Below are 20,676 nucleotides of genomic sequence, written 5' to 3'. Positions count from 1 at the left end.
AAACAGTCAGTCTTTCACCATTATGATGTTAGCTCTTAAGATTTTTGTAGATGCCACTTAATGGGGTGAGGAAGTTCCCTTCTATTCCTTGTGATACGGTTTGGCTGTGTCCCTACCCAAATCTCACCTTGAACTGTAATAATCCCCTCATGTCAAGGGCAGGGCCAGGTGAGATAACTGAATCATGGGGGTGGTTTCCCCCATACTTTTCTTATGTCAAGAAGTCACAAGATTTGATGTTTGTCTGCGGCCATACCACCCTGAACGCGCCCGATCTCGTCTGATCTTGGAAGCTAAGCAGGGTCAGGCCTGGTTAGTACTTCGATGTGAGACCGCCTGGGAATACTGGGTGCTGTAGGCTTTAAAAAAAAAAAAAAAAGATTTGATGGTTTTATAAATGGGAGTTCCCCTGGACACGTTCTCCTGCCTGCTACCATGTAAGACATAACTTTGCTCCCTATCCATTTGCCTTCTGCCATGATTGCGAGGCCTCCCCAGCCATGTGGAACTGAGTCAATCAAACCTCTTTCCTTTATAAATTACCCAGTCTCTGGTACGTCTTTATTAGCAACATGAGAACAGAATAATACACTAGTTTACTGATAATTTTTTTAAAAATCAGAAATGGATGCTGGAGTTTGTCATATCCTTTTTCTGCATCTGTGGAGATGGTTTCATCTTTTAGTTTGATATTCTGGTGAATTATGGTGGCTGATTGATCAATTGAGTTTTCAATGTTAAACCTACCTTGATCAATTGAGTTTTCAATGTTAAACCTACCCTACATTCATGGCATAAACTACACCTGGTCATGATGTATTATCCTTTTTGTAGAATTTTTTATTTGAAAACTTTTGTTTTTTTTTGAGACAGAGCCTTACTCTGTCACCCAGGTTGGAGTGCAGTGGCATGATCTCAGCTCACTGCAACCTCCACCTCTGGGGTTCAAGCAATTCTCTGCCTCAGCTTCCCAAGTAGCTGAGATTACAGGTGCCTGCCACCATGCCCAGCTAATTTTTGTATTTTTAGTAGAGATGGGGTTTCACCATCTTGGCCAAGCTGGTCTTGAACTCCTGACCCTGTGATCCACTCACCTTGGCTTCCCAAAGTGCTGGGATTACAGGCATGAGCCATGCTTGGCCTGAAAACCTTTTGTAGAATTTTTGCATCAGTGTGCATGAGGAATATTGGTCTGTGGTTCTTGGAAAAATAATCTCTCCTCTTTGGTTGTTTGGAAGATTTTACTACATAGAAAAAAACTGTCACTCAACAACAAATAACAGAAGACTTCTGTGACCAAATGTGTGGGGGTTCTTCCCACATACCAAGCAAGCAGTCAGTTCTGCAGTGGGCACCAGGTTTGTCTTCTACTTCAGTTCGGACACTACCTGGAGATAGAGTCAGATCTCACAGGCTCAGGGCTCAGTCCAAGACTTCCCTCCCTTCAGACACCAGTCAAGTCTGGCCTCTGAAATTCTGACCAGCTAGCTTCATGTTGGACTTCCCATGACCCCCTCTTTGGGTTCAATTCATTTGCTAGAGCAGCTCACAGAACTCAGAAGCACTTAAGCTTAATGGTTTGTTATAAAGGATATGGTAAAATATGCAGATGAAAGGACCCAAATGGAAGAGACGCATAGGGTAAGGGATGGGGAAGGGACATGGAGCTTCGATGCTCACCACCTCCCAGGAAACTCCCCATGTGTTGAGCAATCTGGAAGCTCTCCAAACCCTGTCTTTTTGGGCCTTTTATGGAAATCTCATTGGATAGACATGATCAACAACCGAGAAGAGGTATGATTGGACAAAAAGGGTATGATCTAATGCTCATAGTTTGAGTGGCACCATCCAACGCCCATCTGCTCAGGTTCTTGGCCTCTGCTGCATTCCTTCTTTCAGAGTATGGGGCAGTGCCCCTTCTGATCATAGAGAATTTCTTTACGGCCAGCTCCAAGACAGAAAGGTGGGAAGATTCTTGCCTTGAGGAGAAAAAGGAGCAGGTGAAAGGAGGGCATAAGGGCAGAAAGAGAGACTGTCTTCTGAGACAGAACTGCCCCAGCATTACAACAAGACTGTAACAAAGGCCATGGGAGTTAGGAACCAGAAGCCATGAATGAAACCAACGTATCTATCATAAGTTTTAGATACTTGGTATTATTTATTTCTTAGTGTTTACAGAATGTGTATTTAAGCCATCTGGGCCTAACGTTTCTTTGTGGGAAGGTTAACCACAGTTTTGGCTTTTTAAATAAATACATGGCAATTCTGGTTGTCCATTTTTTTCTCGAATGAGCTTTGGCAATTTATGTATTCTCCATTTTATCTAAGTTACCAAATTTATTTATATAAACTTGTTCATGGGCTAGGCATGGTGGCTCACGCCTGTAATCCCAGCACTTTGGGAGGCCAACGCAGGAGAATTGCTTGAGCTCAGGAGTTTGAGACCAGCCTGGGCAACATCATAGCAAGACGTTGGAAAAAAAAATTGCCAGGGGTGGCGCTGTGCACCTGTAATCTCAGCTACTCGGGAGGCTGAAGTGGGAGTTGGAGGCTGCAGGGAGTTATGATCATGCCACTGCATTCCCACCTGGGCAACAGTGTCTAAAAAAAATAAAAATGTTATTCATAATATTGCCTTACTATGCTTGTGTATCTGTAGACTATAGTGATATCACCTGTAGTGATATCACCCCTCATTTGTTAGTTTTCTTTTATTCTGATTGAACTAGAAGTTTTTTAATCTTCTGAAAGAACTTGCCTTTGGTTTACTGACGGAAGTTTCCATTTCAGGAGTCAACAAATGTTTTCTGTGTATATTAGGCTTTGTGGGCCACAGGACCTGTACAGCTGCGCCATGCTGCTGCAGGAGCACAACGCAGGTATAGGGACTCTGTAACTGAGCGTGGTCGTGCCAACCAAACCTAACCTGCAGCACGCCACAATCTGTTCTGTGCCTTGGTTTCTGCTATGATCATCATCATTTCCTTTGCTTTTGACTTTGGGTTTAATTTGCTTTTGTCTACTTATTTAAGGTAGAAGCTAAAGTCATTGATTCAAGATCTTTCTTCTATTTTAATCTGGGTGTTTGGTTCTGTGAAATTTCCCCTAAGTAATGCTTTCGCTCTGCCTCACAAATTTTGATATATTGTGTTTTCATTTCCATTCAATCCAGAATAATTCCTAATTAATTTCCCACTTCTCATTTCTTCTTTGCCTCATGGGTTACTCAGTAGTGTGTTGTTCAGTTTCCAAATATTGGGGGATTGATTTCTAGTTTATTTCCATTGTGGTCACAGTATAAACATCGTATGACTTGAATCTTTGTAATTTTTTGAGATTTGCTGGCCCAGAATATGGTATGTCTTGGTAAGTATTTGGCTGCATATGCTTCTGCTGGTGTCGTGTGGTAGGCTCTAGATGTCAGTATGCTGATAATGTTGTTCAGGTCTCCTGCTTATTCCAGTCTCAGACAGAAGCCCAAAGTGAATGAAGAAGTGTACTTCTCAATGAGTTTTGATAAATGCATATACCTGTGTCAACATAAACTGATACAGGGACATATTTTAATAACTGGTCGAACTAGTCCCCATGCATTGCTCTTTGTCAGAGTTTTCCTGTTTCATTTGCTTATTTCGTTGTATGTAAAAACTTTAGAATGTCTTGTCCAATTCTGGGTTGACTGGGGCATGGAACATCTGTATATTTGTTGGGACTAATTACATTTATCAGTAAACTTTGAAGAACCGTCAACTTCATGTTGCCGAATCTTCCTAAGAGCCCTTTCCATCTGTTCCGGCTTTGTTGTCTTTGCATGGTGCTGTGACATTTTTCTCCAGCAGAGGGGAGAAGGCGTGGCAGCTCTGGGATGGCGGCTGTCCCAGGAAGAGGGAGGAGGCTGAGAACAGAACATGCGCCCCCACTCCATGGCGCTGTGGCAGGATGTTATTCTTACTACGTCTGTTGATGGGCACATGGTGTTTCTTATATACTATTTTCCTATATGTTTGACATATTTTATAGTTTAAAAAGTTAAAAAGAAAACTTAGAAGTCAATTTTATTCTGGCACTTTGGGAGGCCAAGGCAGGTGGATCACCTGAGGTTGGGAGTTGAAGACCAGCCTGACAAACATGGAGAAACCCTATCTCTACTAAAAATACAAAATTAGCTGGGCGTGGTGGCGCGTGCCTGTAATCCCAGCTACTTGGGAGGCTGAGGCAGGAGAATTGCTTGAACCCAGGAGGCGGAGGTTGCGGTGAGCCGAGATCACACACAGGTACACTACAGCCTGGGCGACAGAGCAAGACTGCCCCCCTCCCAAAAAAGTCAATTTTAATAGAAAAGAAAAGAATTCATTGCAAATACAGTGACTTTTTATATTACAGTAGTACATTCCAGCCAGCCATATGGCCATAATTTATATACATTTCAAATATAAAACTATACTTTTTTTTTTTTAACATATAGTGCAATTTCCAGTGTGATGACATTTCAATGGGAAAAAGATTGTGCATTTGCAATAAACACCATCATCCCTGAGTCCACAGACCTAAGACAAGGGTCCCTGGAGAAGAGGCTTCCCCTCCTTCCTTGCAGGGTTGACGTTCCTAGCGAGTGAAGCCTTTCTGGAATGTGTGTACGCACCCCCCCACCAAGAGTTCTAATAACCTAAGGTCAGAGCGAAACGGTAAAATGGCAAAACTGTGCAGAGCCCTGATTTTACATTTCAATCCGACAGCCAGGGTCAGAAGTACCACATGGAAAGTGCTGTCCTCAACTGCTCACTTAGTTGCTGCTTGCTGACAGCTCCGAGAATCTGGCTCCAGTGAGTGGCAAAACTGGGAATTTTGCCAAGGGAAATTACTCAGGACTGCTAATAAAAATGCAGGCTTTTGCAACGTGCACATTCCCCCACCTCTGTCTTGCCCAGGGCAGACCATTCATTAAATGTCTGGTGGGTGAACAAATAATCTGTCCTCAGATGTACCAGGACTCATGACTCATGAGCCATGGAAAACTAGGGCATCACGGTGGCTTAATCTAAAAGATGTGCTTACTAATGAATCCTAGGAAACAATCCATCTTTACACAGAGAGGGCTGCAGGGGCAATCCTACTGACGAGTTTGTTGAGAGCGCGAACTTTTTCTTCCAAGATGCGGCTTTGCTTCTCAGCACCTCGCTGCTTCTCCTCGGTGGCCTGAAGTGCTCTCACCAGGTGGGCATTCTCCACGTACAGCTCCTTCAGCAGCAGGTCGGACTTCGTGTTCTTTTCAAACTAGGAAGAGGAAGCCATGCTTTGCGTGAGCCCAGTGGAGAAACGCTACAAATCAGCCTGCTCTCTTTTATTCTTTCACATTTATTCAAACCATAGTTTTCGGCTCTTAGAAATCTGACACAAATACTGGATTATTATTATTATTTTTTGAGATGGAGTCATGCTCTGTTAGCCAGGCTGGAGTCCAGTGGCGTGATCTCAGCTCACTGCAACCTCCACCTCCAAGGTTCAAGTGATTCTCCTGCCTGAGCCTCCCGAGTAGCTGGGATTACAGGTGCCTGCCACCGCACCCAGCTAATTTTTGTATTTTTAGTAGAGATGGGGTTTCACCATCTTGGCCAGGCTGGTCTCGAACTCCTGACCTCGTGATCTACCCGTCTCGGCCTCCCAAAGTGCTAGGATAAATACTGCATTATAATGATGTTTTGTTAACCTGGCATGAGAGGAAATTGAGAATCTGCTGGGCTATGTGGTGGAGAAAACTTGAGGCAGGTTTGTGCCATGAAATAAGGACTTCAGGCCAAAGTGGACAGTCCTCAAAAGGCCCTGGGACGGTCAGAAGTGTGAAACCAGTTTGTCTGTGTGCACTCTACTGGCTGTGATGTCAGCAGGGCCGTGAGCTGGTCACCACGCACGCGGCAGCCAGGCCGCATGGGTTCAGTGATAGGCACATGAGGCCGCTCTAGTCACCCACCCCTGTTGTGACCTCATTCGAGTTATGAGGGCACGGTGACCCCCGGAGTCGAGCTTCCTTAAATCCACACTGCATCCACTCACTCGACAAGCAGTTACTGAGCGTCCCCAGTACACCCCTGCTCCCAGGGAACACAGACTTTAATAGCAGGAGGGAGATGGAGAACAAATATGGGCAGGCTCAAAGAAAACATCAGGGGCAATGCTGGTGGGGGCAGTGCTGGTGAGGGCAGTGTTGTCCCATTTTGGTTAGGGTGAAAAAGAGCCGCTCGGTGAGGACATCTCAACACAGAGCTGCAAGCAAGGGAGTGAGCGCTAAGGCTTCTGGGCGTGAACATTCCAGGCAGCGAAAAGAGCAAGTGCAAGGGTCCTGTGGTGAGCACCTGCTCAGGGCAACTGTGGAGCTGCCGGGAGGCTACTGCAGCTGCAGGGCACGGCTGAGGGGGAGGCAGAGGCATCAGAGCTTTGAGGCAGGGGGCTGGATCCTTGAAGCCCACTTCGAACACCATGCCTTTTACTCTGAGAGATATGGGAAGACTGGATAGTTCAGAGCAGAGGAGGGACAGGATTCAGTGTGTCTTTAAAGAATTGCATTGCTCCTGTGCAGAGAGAAGATTAAGGGAGGAGACGAGGAAGGCAGTTAGCATGCCGGAGAAGGGTTAGTGAGAAGTAGTCAGGGTCTGTGTCCACTCTGAAGATGTAGCTATGAATTAGATGTGGGCATGGGGTCATGGAGCGAGCCCTGAACCTAAGCTTTTGGACTGGAGCCACTGGCAGAGAGAGCAGGTGAGATGGTGCAGGCAGCTCCTTCTAGGGCATTTCTGTGAAGAGAAGCAAAAAACTGACAGGGCCGGGGAAGGGCTGCGAGCTCCTGAGGTTTGTGCACTGGTGGCAATGAGGCTCCAGGACAGCAGGGCAGCTACGGAGGCGGGTGCAGGACACAGGGAAGCCATTAGTGTGGAGGGCCCTGCAGGTTCTCTTTGGGTGCTTCTGATCTTCCAGTGAAACAAGCAGCAAACACAGCTGAGAGATGAGGGAGCTAGAGGGTCAGAGAGGAGGGAAGGGATGGATCCCCTGCAGGGGCGGGAGGGATGGGTACCCCACAGTGGGGAGGAGGTGAGTCCACTGCAGAGAACAGTGCCAGCAAGCAGGGGAGGGGACAGGTGCAGGACAGGCAGCACTGAGGCCCTGGGCCAGGGCAGGTACGCAGGAGCCACAGGATTTAACCAGAAGTCGGGTGTTGCTGGCGAGACAGGCGACTGAGTACTGTGGATGTGTGCGAGGGACAAAGGGTGAGAGGGACTGGAGGCGCCAGCAAGGGATAGAGCTGGGCAGGGACGGGTGGCCCCAGAGAGGGACTGGGCACTTCCACAAATGCCTCGTCTAGTTTGGGCTGAGCTCGGATCCATCATGTAGACCAATCCATACTGGATCACGATGGAGCAAAAATACTTCTCCAGGTTTGCACATTTTTCCTAATGTCTCCTAGCACTGAATGTGGTCCATGGCCAGGCTTCTTCTGCGTGTGCACCCCGCACCTGCGGGGCCCACCCACACCCTGCACCATCAGCCCTCGGGGCGCAGCACCGCTGCACGTCAGTTCCCACCTGCTGAGTTAGACTGTGAACGTCTACAGACCACATGAGCTGTGGCGCCTCATTTTCGGTCTTTGCTCCTTATAGTAGCCCAAGTGACTTTTTCCCCCATTGTGGTTTCTTTTAAAAGATAGATCCTAGCCAAGCACGGTGGCTCATGCATGTAATCCCAGCACTTTGGGAGGCTGAGGTGGGCGGATCACAAGGTCAGGGGTTCAAGACCAGCCTGGTCAACATGGTGAAACCCTGTCTCTACTAAAAATACAAAAATTAGACAGGCATGGGGGCGCATGCTTGTAATCCCAGCTACTCGGGAGGCTGAGGCAGGATAATTGCTTGAACCTGGGAGGTGGAGATTGCAGTGAGCCAAGATCGCGCCACCGCACTCTAGCCTGGGCGACAGAGTGAGACTCTGTCTCAAAAAAAAAAAAAATCTTGTCATGCTTTTACTTAAAATCTCCCAATGCCTTCTAACTGCCATTATGATAAAACCCAAACCCCTCATCTTGGCTTCCAGGACATGCATGATGGGCACTGCCTACCTGAGCCCTACCAGTTCACACCAGCCATGGTGGCCTCCTCCACGGCTGTCCCCTGCCTGGAATGCGCCCTTCTCGGGGTCCCCCAGCACACAAGGAGATGTGTGCATCTCCCACCCAGTAAGGCTTCCAAATGCCACCTGGCCTCTGCTGAGGACACAGCTGGACCTTCCTGTGCTGGTCAGTGGGCATCTGCCCAAAACTGGCTCTTCAAAGTGGCCTTGACCACTCCACCAGATCCCTCCACCTCTATTCTCCCTCTCTCTCTCTTTTTTTTTTGAGACGGAGTTTCGCTCTTTTGCCCAGGCTGGAGTACAGTGGCGCAGTCTCAGCTCACTGCAACCTCCGCCTTCCAGTTTCAAGTGATTCTCCTGCCTCAGCCTCCCAAGGAGCTGCGATTACAGGTGCCCGCCACCACACCCAGCTACTTTTTGTATTTTTAGTAAGACCGGGTTTCACCATGTTGGCCAGGCTGGTCTCGAACTCCTGACCTCATGTTCCACCGCGCCCTATTCTCTCCTTTTCAGAGCACTACTGTGGCGCAAGGTCATTTATGCTCTATGGGAGCATCTGCCTCTGTCTCCAGAGGGTCCGGTCCGGGATGCAGGCTCAGCCCTGCTCATCTCAGGTCTACCTAGGAAGGCTTTACCAGAGGTGGTCAAGGACGCGTGCGGATGAAGGATGAGGTCCTTTCTCAGTATATGTGAACACCCAAAGGCCAGATCTTAAAACCATTCCCAAAAGAAAATAAAGGCAATGTGCACCTGCAGTGCAGGGTATTGCATTTAGTTCCCTGGAATTCTGTGACAAGACAGCCTCTCCCTATATGAGCTGTGTGCACACCCACAGAAGTGGAGAACGTTCAGAAGAGGACGTGGACACGGAAGCAGCAGTGCCCATCACTCACCTGCTCCTTCAGCTCTTCCACTTTCTCCTGGAGCAGCATTTCCATATTTTTCAGAATCATCTCCGCCTCTTCTGCTCGCTCTTCTGCGGCTTTCAGCTGTTTCTCATGTTCTTCCTGCCATAAAAGAAGGTTACAGGCAGCCAGGTAGGGTGGCTCACACCTGTAATTCTGGCACTTTGGGAGGCCAAGGTGGGCGGATCACGAGGTCAGGAGATCGAGATAATCCTGGCCAACATGATGAAACCTCATGTCTACTAAAAATACAAAAATTAGCCGGGCATGGTGGCAGGCGCCTGTAGTACCAGCTACTCAGGAGGCTGAGGCAGGAGAATCACTTGAACCCAGAAGGCGAAGGCTGAAGTAATCTGAGATTGTGCCACTGTACTCCAGCCTGGCAACAGAGTGAGACTCCATCTCAAAAAAACAAAAAAAAGAGGCCAGCGCAGTGGCTCACACCTGTAATCCTAGCACCCTGGGAGGCCAACGCAGGCAAACTGCCTGAGCTCAGGCGTCTGAGACCAGCTGAGGCAACACAGTGAAATCCATCTCTACTAAAATACAAAAAATTAGCCAGGCGTGGTGGTGGGTACCTGTAATCCCAGCTACTCAGGAGGCTGAGGCAGGAGAATCGCTTGAACCCAGGAGGTGGAGGTTGCAGTGAGCCGAGACTGCACTACTGCACTCCAACCTGGGTGACAGAGTGAGACTCTGTCTCAAAAATAAATAAATAAAATGGAAATCAGTGCAAATGTACACATCTGACAGTGTCTGTGGGTAACCTTTCATCCGTACAGAACAATAGTTTAAAAATGTTCTGGCCAAACCACACAGCTTTCCTTTCTCTTTGTAGTCCAGCGGGAATCAGCAGACCCATTTGTCCTCAGAGAACTGGTCCTAGGATTTTAACCACAAATAACTCCAAAGTGCGCTTCCCTCGCCACGTCAGTGTCTTTTCCTGGGGGATTCTCATTAACTTTGTTTTGTCAATAATGTAGCGTCACTTAACTTTAGCTTGACCGCTTTGTGTAATGTTGCAAGGTTGTTCTTCATTAGAATTTACACTTTACAAACATCAGATGTTACCACTTTTCAGGTCGTGTGCCAATTCCTTCTTCTGCCCTCTGGCTCCTGATCCCCCCTGAAGTCTGTCCCTGATGAGTCAGGAACGATGTTGGGAATTTCAGGAGTCAGTTATTCTCTCAGCCTTTTGAATTAAACTCTTGCATAGGGCACGGCTATGCCAGGACCCTTCAAGTGCTTTAAAAGTGACAACTCACTGATGCCTCCCAATAAGCCTTTTAGGGAACACCACAGGTAGCAGGACTTAACAGATGAGAAAACTGAGGCACAGAGAGGTTCGCTTGCCCAAGGTCACTCAGCTGGGAGCGAGTAGGCAGGATCCCAGCCTCCACAGTCCATGCTCCGAGCCACTGTCTCCCGTCTCCCACCACCTGCATGGCCCGTGGCAGCTGCCAGGCCCAGTCTGTCACCCTCTGCTCTCTGCCCTCGGCCTCTGGTCCCTGCTCCCCTGGAACACGCCAAGTATCCCCTACCCCGGGGCCTCTGCACCTGCTGCTTCCCTGCTGCACTCTGCCCACTCCTTCACCACCTCCTTTAGGTCTCATGACCTCAGGGGCCACCTGTGAGGCCTTGTCTGGCTGCCCTGTTTAAAACTGCACTGACCCTCTCTTTACAGCCTTCCTCACCATCTGACATGCTACATACGTGACTCGGGTATTTACACTTGGGCAGCTTCTGGGTAACTTGAGAACCAGTGGGCCCGCCTCACCCTCCTCCTCATCAGCTAGCTCTCGCTGCATCCCCACTCACCCGCTGCGCGTCCAGGCGTCTCCCGGCCCGCTCTCCCTGGAGTCGGAGCAGGTGCTGCAGCTCAGCCACATGGTCCCGGGGCACCAGCTGACCCATCTGCTCCTGCAGCTGCCGGACCTCCTGTGAGTGCTGGGCCTGGGCCTGCCTCAGCCTCAGGTGAGCTCCCTGCACCTGCACGGGAGAAGACACAGCTCTAGTGAGGCTGCTGAGACGTGGCAGTGGGTAGGGTGCCCTCTCCATCCAAGGACACCCCCACCCCCACGGGGAAGGAAGGCATGTGCTCCTGAGTATGTGGCAGCACCTGGGAATTTAGAAGAGCCCATTCTTTGGAATTTGGACAGCCAGGCTGCTGTCAGCCAGCACTTCCACACAGTGCTAGAGTGCAGAAAACGTGTCCACCATCCTGAAAACAGCGACACTGACTTCCTGTAAGACCCACAGACCCGCTGCTTCGTCCAGTGTTAGCTTTCAGCAAACCTTGCTGGGGCCTGATTCTTTTCAAACAGTGACCCACGCCAGTTCTCCTTTCAGCGGAGAGCTCACACTCTGACACATGGCTACACCGGCCACAGACTCTACTCAGACAGCAGAGACCACTAAAGGGAAGGTGGGGCCGGGGCTGGAATTCATGGCAGCACCTGGTTTCCCAGACAGCATCGTCCGCTGGAGTTGGGCGAAGTCATTACAGTGAACTGTGCACCACTATGCCAGCCCCTTCATTAAGCAGCTCGAGGCAAGATCCAAATACAATTTACATCCAGCCGACTGAAGGCTTCACTGGGATTTCCTCGGCACCCTATAATGGCCACACCACCTTACTCACCTGAGACCCCACAGACAGGAGTGGGAGTCACGTTCCATCCGGGGTCACCACATGGTGGAGAGAGAGGGAAGGCCCTGCTCTGTGTCCACACTGCCAGGCCCAGCTTCCCTTCAGCAGTCCCTGCACTGACTCAGCTGAGCTGGGGGCCATCTCAGGGGGCCAGGTAAAGCCCACCTTTCTTTAAGGCAGGGGTCACCCCAGAGAGATGCATCCCACATTTTCCAGGCCCTGGAGGGCAGCTTATGGTTGTGATAGAAAGGAACATCTCCACCAAACGCAGCCTTCTTCCAAAGGCTCATTGCAGACACTCTGGCTGCCATCCCCAGGCCCGCTGGACTCCCAGGCATCGAGCACTTGTACTCACCCAAGAAGGTTCTGGCCCTGTGCCCCAACTCCCTGGGCTCTGATGCTCATGGGTCCTCAGACTGCACCACCCCCAACAGAGCCAACTAAGCCCCTCCATAACGAGGCCAGGGTCCAGCCCAAGGCGGGGGGGTCTCTGCCTATGGTCATCTATGAACAGAGAGATGTCCAGTGCTCTTCATCTCCTTCCTTGGCAACGCGAGATGGGCCACATCTACAGACCTTGCCTGACAGTCACAGGGACAGGGAAAGACGTCCCCAGGGGAGCACCAGAAACAAGGACATTTGTGTTCTGGGTGCTGGGGTGAGGCAGAGCCTTAGATGGGGCATCATCTCCCACCCTGAGTGCAGCCACCCTTCCCACCTTCCCATGGAGGGGGCCCTGTGAGTCCCCGTCCCTCCGCTCTCTGAGCTCCCCTGTGAGGCGCCATCCTTCCTGTCTGCTCTGGCCTCTGGGGCCTTCCTCCTCTGAGCCACACACAGGCATGACAGTGACTGCCTTGGCTTCCCTCCCACAGGGAAACGGTGACCACATCAGCTTCAGGCCTAGCCTCTCGTGGCCACTCTCAGGGAGCCCCATCTGCCTTTTCCAGTTTCCTGAGCTACCCTGTAAGCCTCCACCTTCCTGATACTGGCAGCCATGTGCTTTGGTGGAGGGTGTCTTCCTCTAATCAAGAGGAAAAGGGGTGCAACCCACAAGGCCAGGACAGACTCAGTAAGGTGCTTTCCGACTGACAGAGCTGGTGGCGGGCATGGCCCCAGGGGTGTGGAGCTCTCTTGCCTTTTCAGGTGAGACTTACTCTTCAGCTTCAAAGGACTCGAACTTTGAATGGCCCAGGCAATTTTCCAGAGTTCCTTTCAGACTCAAAAGCAGAGAAGCGTGTCCCAAATACACAGCAGTGCCTCTAGGAAACTGACCGCCTGTAGCTACAAGGCCAAGAGCCTACAGGAGCCCCAGAAGCACCTCAGAATGCCCTGGGGTCCGTGCCCAGCTGACCCCTCTGTGCCTCAGGATGTCTAGGGGGTGCCTCTGCACAGGGCGCCAGGGCCAGCACTGGGGGACTCAGCCAAGCGTCACAGGCAAGCGGGGAGAGACCCTTTCCCACAGCCCCCTTTCCTCTCCATAGCTCCTAAGCTTCCAAGTGTGCCCCGCACCTGTGTCCACACTGGGCACTCGCTCTCCAGGCACCTTTGGCCATCACACATCTGCTCTTCCCCTCCCACTTGAGCCATCCCCTCCACAAGTGTCCCCTGAAAGAGCCGGCTCCCCTCCCTGAGGCCCCTGCTCAGCTCCCCCTGAGCATGCCCGTCTGTCCCAGACCACGAGCCCCTGCCACCACAGCCCAGCCTCCTGTGCCTGCACCTTCCCCGCCTCTCACCTGTGGAGCCAGCAGGTGTGGCACCTGGAGGCAGGGGCAGAGGCCAGTGTCACGCATGCCCATGAGTGTACGTGTCACCCCGCCCGAAGGGTTGGGGCCGGCTGCCTTGGTTCTGATGACAGAGTCCCTGGGCTTGCCTCTGGCTTCTCCATTCTGTGGAGGGCTCACCCAAAGGCATGGTGACCACATTCCTTCCCTAGTGAGTAAACTGCGTCACCCCTCTCCACGGAGCTTGCTCACAGTCAAACCAACCCTGCACTGGGAGCAGCTTTGGTCCTGGGCCCGGTAAGCACCTGACCAGCTGTGTCCAGGCCAGCTTAACAACCTCTCTGGGCTGGAGGAAGCCTGGCATCGGCACTGCAGTGAGGCTGCTCCCGGGTGGGACTGGACCCAGTGCCTCCAGCCATCACTCATACCCACCTGGCTTTGACTTTCCTCAAGGGTCTGTGTCAGCTCTGCCTGTGACAGTCGCATGCTCTGACATTCCTGATTCAGGCGTTCAAGTTCAACTTCAAGTTTTTGGATTTGGTCACTCTATTTTTAAAAAATCAATCGCAAAAGTCAAGAAGTATCTTAGCAGTCTGGTACATAATTTGTGCAGAAACTTCAGAAAAGAATAAAAATTACAAAATTTAAATCCCCATGAACCCACCAGCCAAGGCCAGGCCGGCATCCCGCAGTCACTCCCGGGCCCCTCCTCTGCACACACGCATCTCCCTGGTGAGACAGTGTCGGGTGCACCACGCACTGCAGGAAGCGTCTCCTCCTCACCACAGCAGGGGCATTTCCCAGGGCATTAATTATGATTTGAAAACATGGTTTTCAATGGCTGTGCTGTGATCCAGACTCCCTCAGCTTCTGCTGGTGACTCAGCTGATTTCTGTTCTGCTTTGCTATTATAAACAGCACAGCAAGGAAAATGCTGCAGCTGAATCTTTGCACAAGGCTCTCAGAAACATCCCCGTCGGAACCACGAAGTCAAAGTGTGCGGACTTTCTTCAACCTCTAAGTGTATATTTTGCCAAACTGCCCTCTGGGAACTTTGTACCAATTCATTCCTCTGTCAGCAGCATGCAAAGCTATTCTATTTTTTTGTTTGTTTTTGAGACAGAGTCTTGCTCTGTTGCCCAGGCTGGAGTGCAATGGTAAGATATTGGCTCACTGCGACGTCTGCCTCCTGGTTCAAGCGATTCTCCTGCCTCAGCCTCCCACGTAGCTGTGATTACAGGTGCCTGCTACCACGCCCAGCTAATTTTTTGTATTTTTAGTAGTGATGGGGTTTCAGCATGTTGGTCAGGCTGGTCTCGAATTCCTGACCTTGTGATCCGCCCGCCTCGGCCTCCTAAAGTGCTGGGATTACAGGTGTGAGCCACCGCACCTGGCCTCTGCTATTTTCTTTATATACTGGGATTTGCCAACACAGCTCAGTCCACTTATTTCTCCAGCGCATGCTTGGGAAGTCCCTCACTCTGCTGCTGGGTGGCACCTCCCTTCACGGTCCTCAGCGTGTGTCCTGACCTGTGTGCAGCCGCCTCCCCACCCTGCAGCTCCCAGCCTCCCGTGGAGCCTGGGTGGAGCCACCTGCGGCTGGGGCCGCCCACCTGCTGCTGCCAGCTGCATGCCACCTCCTCCAGGCTCTGTGTTAACAGCTGAATGGTCACACGATGCTCCTCGTTTTGGGTCTGGTGGGTAGAAGCCTCCTGTCCCAGTTGAAGAACCCTGTCATTGAGCTGGGATAATTGATCCTTGTAGTTCTGATTCTAGGGGAAAAAAGTTTTTAAATACATATGAAAAAAAGTTTTAAATTTTTATTATACATATATATTTGCCCATCATTGGCTATCTTTTGATTAAGTTGTTTTTTGTTTTGTTTTTCAAGAGAGGCTCTTGCTCTGTTGCCAAGGCTGCAGTGCAATGGCACGTTCATGGTTCACTGCAGCCTTCACTTGCTGGGCTCAAGCGATCCTCCTGCCTCAGCCTCCCAGGGAGGGACCACAGGCATGAGCCACCACACCCACATGGTTTTTTTTTGTTGTTGTTTTGGTTTTTTAGTAGAGACAGGGTCTCTTTGTGTTGCCCAGACTGGTCTTGAACTCCTAGCCTCAAGGGAACATCCCACCTCAGCCTTCCAAAGTGCCAGGATTACAGGGGTGAGCCACTGAGCCCAGCCCTGCCTTGCCCCCTAAAATACTTTTAAGCCAGCAGCTCAATTCATATCATTGTAATTGCTCTCAACCAGGTACAGCTTTGCTCCTGAGGAAATGTCTGGCCATGTCTCCGGGTGTTTTTGGTGATCACAGCTGGAGACACGGGAAGCTGCTGGCACCAACTGCATGGGGGCACTTGACACGCTACGATGCAGATGATCTGGACCCAAACATCACCACTGCCGAGGACAGGAAGCCCTGCTCCAGCCCCTAGGAGAAACACACACATCTAGGCCACCAGAGGGGAGAATATGCCATTAGCGTCCAAAACACTGTTCAGAAGACCCTTCATATTTTTCTCATTTCCTCCACGATTATTTTAATATATTTAAAAATAGACAGCAATTTTAATGAGAAAAGCAACCTATTTAAACTTGAGGTATATTAATCTCTTCCAAGTCTCCTCTGATCTCCGTCATTGAACACACAAGTGTAGCTCTCGGCAGGGCACATGGATTTATCAAATTGTATATTTTGCTTTCTCTCAATAGCACCCCCCACAGATAGTGGATTTCAGCAAATGTTCACCGGGTGAACCTGTGAGAGCGCCGTGCAGGGAAACAGCGGTGGGAAAGCAACCACGTGGTCTGCAGCGTGGAGGCTCTGCTGTCCACAGTCACCGGTCAGGACATGTTCATGCAATCACATTTCTGCTCACTTGCCTTCACCCACTGCCGCTCTCGGGGGTTTGGAGCGACGTCCTCTGACCCACTCTCAGCACAATCAGCCACACACATGCCACCTTCCCAGAGTGATGCCAACAACCACTGCCTTTGCTTTTATAGGTTTTTCAGGCACGTAAGGAAACTGAGATGTTGTTTCCATTTGGATTTACTCAAGATTAGCAAGTCCATTTTTCTCATGACGATTCCTTGCAAATTAACCTTACCTCATCCCTTCCCTAGAACCTCGGGCCTGAGGTTAAGAGAAGCTTCCCCTGTGACATATGCGTGTGGCAGTTATGTCTGGTATAGAGCTCGTTTTATTACACTTTATTGTGAAAATCAGAATTGTTTTAATATTGACACATATTCACCTTGTCCTCTAAAGACAGCCTTGATTTCATGAGTAGAAATGGAATCTTCCTTCGGTTTTTGAGATAAACACAATAGATTTTCTTTTATTCATCTTTAACATTTAAACTCTTCATTTGGTGACTGGGTGCTGTGGCTCATGCCTATAATCCCAGAGCTTTGGGAGGCCGAGGTGGAAGGATCACCTGAGGTCAGGAGTTTGAAACCAGCCTGGCCAGTGCGGCCAAATCCCGTCTCTACTATAAATACAAAAATCAGCTGGGCGTGGTGTTGCATGCCTGTAATCCCAGCTACTCAGAAGCTAAGACAGGAGAATTGCTTGAACTCGGGAGGCAGAGGATGCAGTGAGCTGAGATCATGCCACTGCACTCCAGCTGGGGCAACAGAGCAAGACTCTGTCTCAAAACAAACACACACACACAGACACACACAGACACACACAGACACACACACACACACCTCTCTTCATTTGGAAATAATTTCAGACTTACAGAACAGTTGCAAGACTAGAACATGACCAAGGAAACCCACCTGCCTTCAATCCCAGCTCCTAGCCGACAGCACCCCTCCCATCTGCTTTGCCCCCAACACACACAGGTGTGCACACGATGTCTTCCTTCCTCCACAGCCACCTGCCTCCCAGGGACAGCAGCTCTCACATGACTGCCGTGCAGCTACTGCTTCAGGACAGTAGCTCGATGTCCCCACACTGAGCTTTGTAAACGGGCCTGGCAGCATCCTTCCTGGCACAGAATCAGCTGGGCCGGGCCCTGTCCTGTTGTTTTAGCCTCCTCAAATGTGGAACGTCTCCTCAGCCTCTGTCATGACTTTGACATTTTCTGACAAATACAATTCCACCCTCTCCCATTTGGGGTTTGTCTGGTGCTTCCTTGTGACTCAGGTGATGCGTTCCTGGGCAGACACTGCACGGGGAGCTGCATCAGGAGGCAGATATGTCACCTGCCCCTGGTGGCGTTCACATTGGCCACCTCTTTAATTTCAAACTTGCACTCATCTGGCTTTCACTCAGAAGCCAACAAGAGATGTCAACAGGTGTATCCTGGGCACGTGTTAAAGCAAACAAGTGTTCCAGATCAAAGCACCGAAGGGACCCTGCAGGGGACACGTCCAAAGAAGACTCCAGCAGCCTCTTCTCTTCCATCCCACATCCTCTTCTGCAACGTGACGTGGACACCTGCCCATCAGAGAAGCCTCCCCACAGCTCCAGGGACTCAATGGGAATAATGTGGAGTGACTTCCGAGGAGGGCTTGGGAGCCACACACCTCCCACCAGCTGCCCTGGAACACTCGCTCCCTGACACCCCCTCACGACACTCCCTCCAGGCCCAGCCCCATGAGGAGAGGCCCAAGACAGACATGAGCAGAAGGGGTCCCCAGACCACTCCAGCCCTGGCCATTAGGTCACCCCAGCTGTCCAGCCTTCCCAGCTGAGGCCCCAGTGTTACAGAGCAGGGACGGCTATCCAGGCTATGCCTGTCTGAATGTCTGACCCACAGGTGCATGAGTGCAATCAAGTGGCTGGTTTATGCCAGCAAGTTGACCTGATAGCTAAACACAACTGAACAGAGTGATAGTTACACACAATGTAGCACCCCCAGCTGTGTCCTATTGCCAGAAAACTTACTGTGCAGGACACTTTTCAACAGCTGGAGAAATGAGAATATGGTATGAATACTGGATATGAGGTAGCTACTGCTAAGTTGCTTTTTTTTGTAGACTGAGTCTTGCTCTGTTGCCAGGCTGGAGTGCAATGACACGATCTCAGCTCACTGCAACCTCTGCCTCCCAGGTTCAAGCAATTCTCTGCCTCAGCTTCCCGAGTAGCTAGGACTACAGGCACCCACCACCACACCCAGCTAAGCTTTCTATTTTTAGTAGAGATGAGGTTTCACCATGTTGGTCAGGCTGGTCTCAAACTCTTGACCTCGTGATCTACCTGCCTTGGCCTCCCAAAGTGCTGGGATTACAGGCGTGAGCCACCACGCCGGCCCGACTGCTAAGTTTCTTAAGTGTGACAGCATTCCTTCAGTGTAGTGAGACAGGAGATATGCACTTCCTTTTAAGAGATGCCTGTTAAAATATTTAGGAGTGGAGTATCATGACATCTGAAACTTATTTTATTATTATTATCATTAGAGACAAAGTTCTCACTCTGTCACTCAGGCTGGAGTACAGGGGTGTGATCGTCGCTCACTGTAGCCTCAACCTCCCAAGCTCAAGCCTTCTTCCCATCTCAGCCTCCCGAGTAGCTGGCACTACAGGCACTCAGCTAATGTCTCTTTCTTTTGTAGAGATGGGGTTTCGTCATGTAGCCCAGGCTGGTCTTCAACTCCTGGGCTCAAGTGATCCGCCCACCCTGGCCTCCCAAAATGCAGATATTACAGGCATGAGGCACCGCGCCCAGTCTGTAACTTACCTTCAAATGGTTCAGCATACATACACATACACACACACACACACACACACACACACACACAAACACACACACGTACCTGTGAAATATACAGATATGAACAGAACTAAAGCACACAGGCAATGTCAATAATAGCTGCATTAATGTTGTGGTATGTGGCTAATAACTCTATATTGTTTCAACTTTCCTTTGTTTAAAGTTTTTCATAACAAAATTTTTGGGGTAAGCAGGGCACAGTGGCTCACACCCATACTCCCAGCACTTTGGGAGGCTGAGGCAGGGAGACAACTTGCGGTCAAGACCAGATTGACCAAAAAGGTGAAACCTCGTCTCTAACTAATAATGCAAAAATTAGCCAGTGTGGTGGTACATGCCTGTAATCCCAGCTACAAGGGAGGCTGAGGCAGAAGAATTGCTTGAACTCGGGAGGTGGAGGTTTCAGTGAGCCGAGATCGCATCACTGCACTCCAGCCTGGGTGAAAGAATAAAAATATGTTTCAAAAAAAACCCCCAAAATCTGGGGGATGGCCAGGCATAGTGTTTGATGCCTATAATCCCAGCACTTTGGGAAGCTGAAGCTGGAGGATTGCTTGAGGCCAGGAGTTCGAGAGCAACCTTGGCAACATAGTGAGACCCTCTCTCTACTAAAAATACAAAAGATGAGCTGAGCATGCCTCAGTGCACCTGTGGTCCCAACTACTTGTGGGGCTGAGGTGGGAGGATTGCTTGAGCCTGGGAGATTGAGGCTGCAGTGAGCCCTGATCCCACCACTGCACTCCAGCCTGGTTGACAGAGGCAGATTTTGTTCCAAAAAAAAAAAAAATGGGGAGAAAGAGAACAAATGAATAGCTACAGTCTATTTACAAAGGTGCCACAGAGAGGCTGGAAAGTGTTGGGTGGGCAGCTACTCCGGGCCCAGGAAAGCTCCAGACGGGTCATCTCCACAAGCAGCCGGGCCTCAGGACAATGCAGACTCTCAGGCACTCACCACGCAGAGGAACTCCCAGTGTGGAAGCCACGGCACCGCCTGCCTGCCAGCATTTGTGAGAAGCTGTGAGCAGCTTCTAGACCAACACCAAAGCGACCCTGCAGGGGATGCCTGTGGTTCCGACTACTGTGTGCCACACAATTCTCAACATCCTTGGGACCACCAGCAGACCTGACTGCGGTCACAGCCACATTCATTTCCTGACTTTGATGGGGCCTGGGAGCTGGTCAGCAACTCACTCTCAACTCTTTTAGAAGAACATTCTCTATTTCCTTTTGTAAGTTTAAAAGAATTTCAAAATAATATAAAAAAAGGAAGGGTGGCATGAGCTCTGTGCCAGGCATTGATACGTCACCTGTCTGCTGAGTGCCTCCATCTCAGAGCAGGCCTTTTCATTGTCTTTCTTTAAAACCTCAATTTCTTTCCTGTCGAAGAAGCAAAATTAACAGTGATACCACTTGTGACCAACCAGTGCTTTCTTCACTGGTCAGCACCCAGGGTAAGAGCAGCAGGCGGGTTTGCAGCCACAGCGCAGACGCTCACACCTGCCCCTGGCATTCTCCAGCCCCTCTCGGTCCCTGCTGCTAATGATGATGACAATCCCGTCCTA

The 20,676-nt window shown here is 50.3% G+C and overlaps 1 protein-coding gene and 1 pseudogene across 5 annotated transcripts in view; one reads left to right on the top strand and one right to left on the bottom strand.

The window, feature by feature from the left end:
- The first annotated feature begins 242 nt into the window (after window positions 1-242).
- LOC135276241 (5S ribosomal RNA) lies at window positions 243-361 on the top strand (annotated as a pseudogene).
- A 3,988-nt stretch (window positions 362-4,349) lies between these two features.
- The window catches only part of NINL (ninein like), a 179,211-nt gene continuing 162,884 nt past the window's right edge, over window positions 4,350-20,676 (bottom strand). For all 5 annotated transcript variants that reach the window (XM_064373519.1, XM_064373551.1, XM_064373615.1 and 2 more), the window contains 6 exons: window positions 20,422-20,491; window positions 15,005-15,163; window positions 13,824-13,937; window positions 10,839-11,009; window positions 9,009-9,122; window positions 4,350-5,274 (listed from right to left, as the gene is read on the bottom strand). In XM_064373519.1, coding sequence (XP_064229589.1) covers window positions 5,083-5,274; window positions 9,009-9,122; window positions 10,839-11,009; window positions 13,824-13,937; window positions 15,005-15,163; window positions 20,422-20,491 — 820 coding nt within the window. In that variant the 3' untranslated portion in view covers window positions 4,350-5,082. The remainder of the gene's footprint in view (window positions 5,275-9,008; window positions 9,123-10,838; window positions 11,010-13,823; window positions 13,938-15,004; window positions 15,164-20,421; window positions 20,492-20,676) is intronic.

This window comes from Aotus nancymaae, unplaced genomic scaffold (genome assembly GCF_030222135.1).
Source record: "Aotus nancymaae isolate 86718 unplaced genomic scaffold, 86718_ANA_hifiasm-v0.15.2.pri h1tg000001l, whole genome shotgun sequence".
In the NCBI taxonomy this organism is placed as follows: Eukaryota; Metazoa; Chordata; class Mammalia; order Primates; family Aotidae; genus Aotus; species Aotus nancymaae.
Note: the sequence above shows the minus strand (reverse complement) of the source record. Positions and strands in the feature narration are given on the sequence as shown.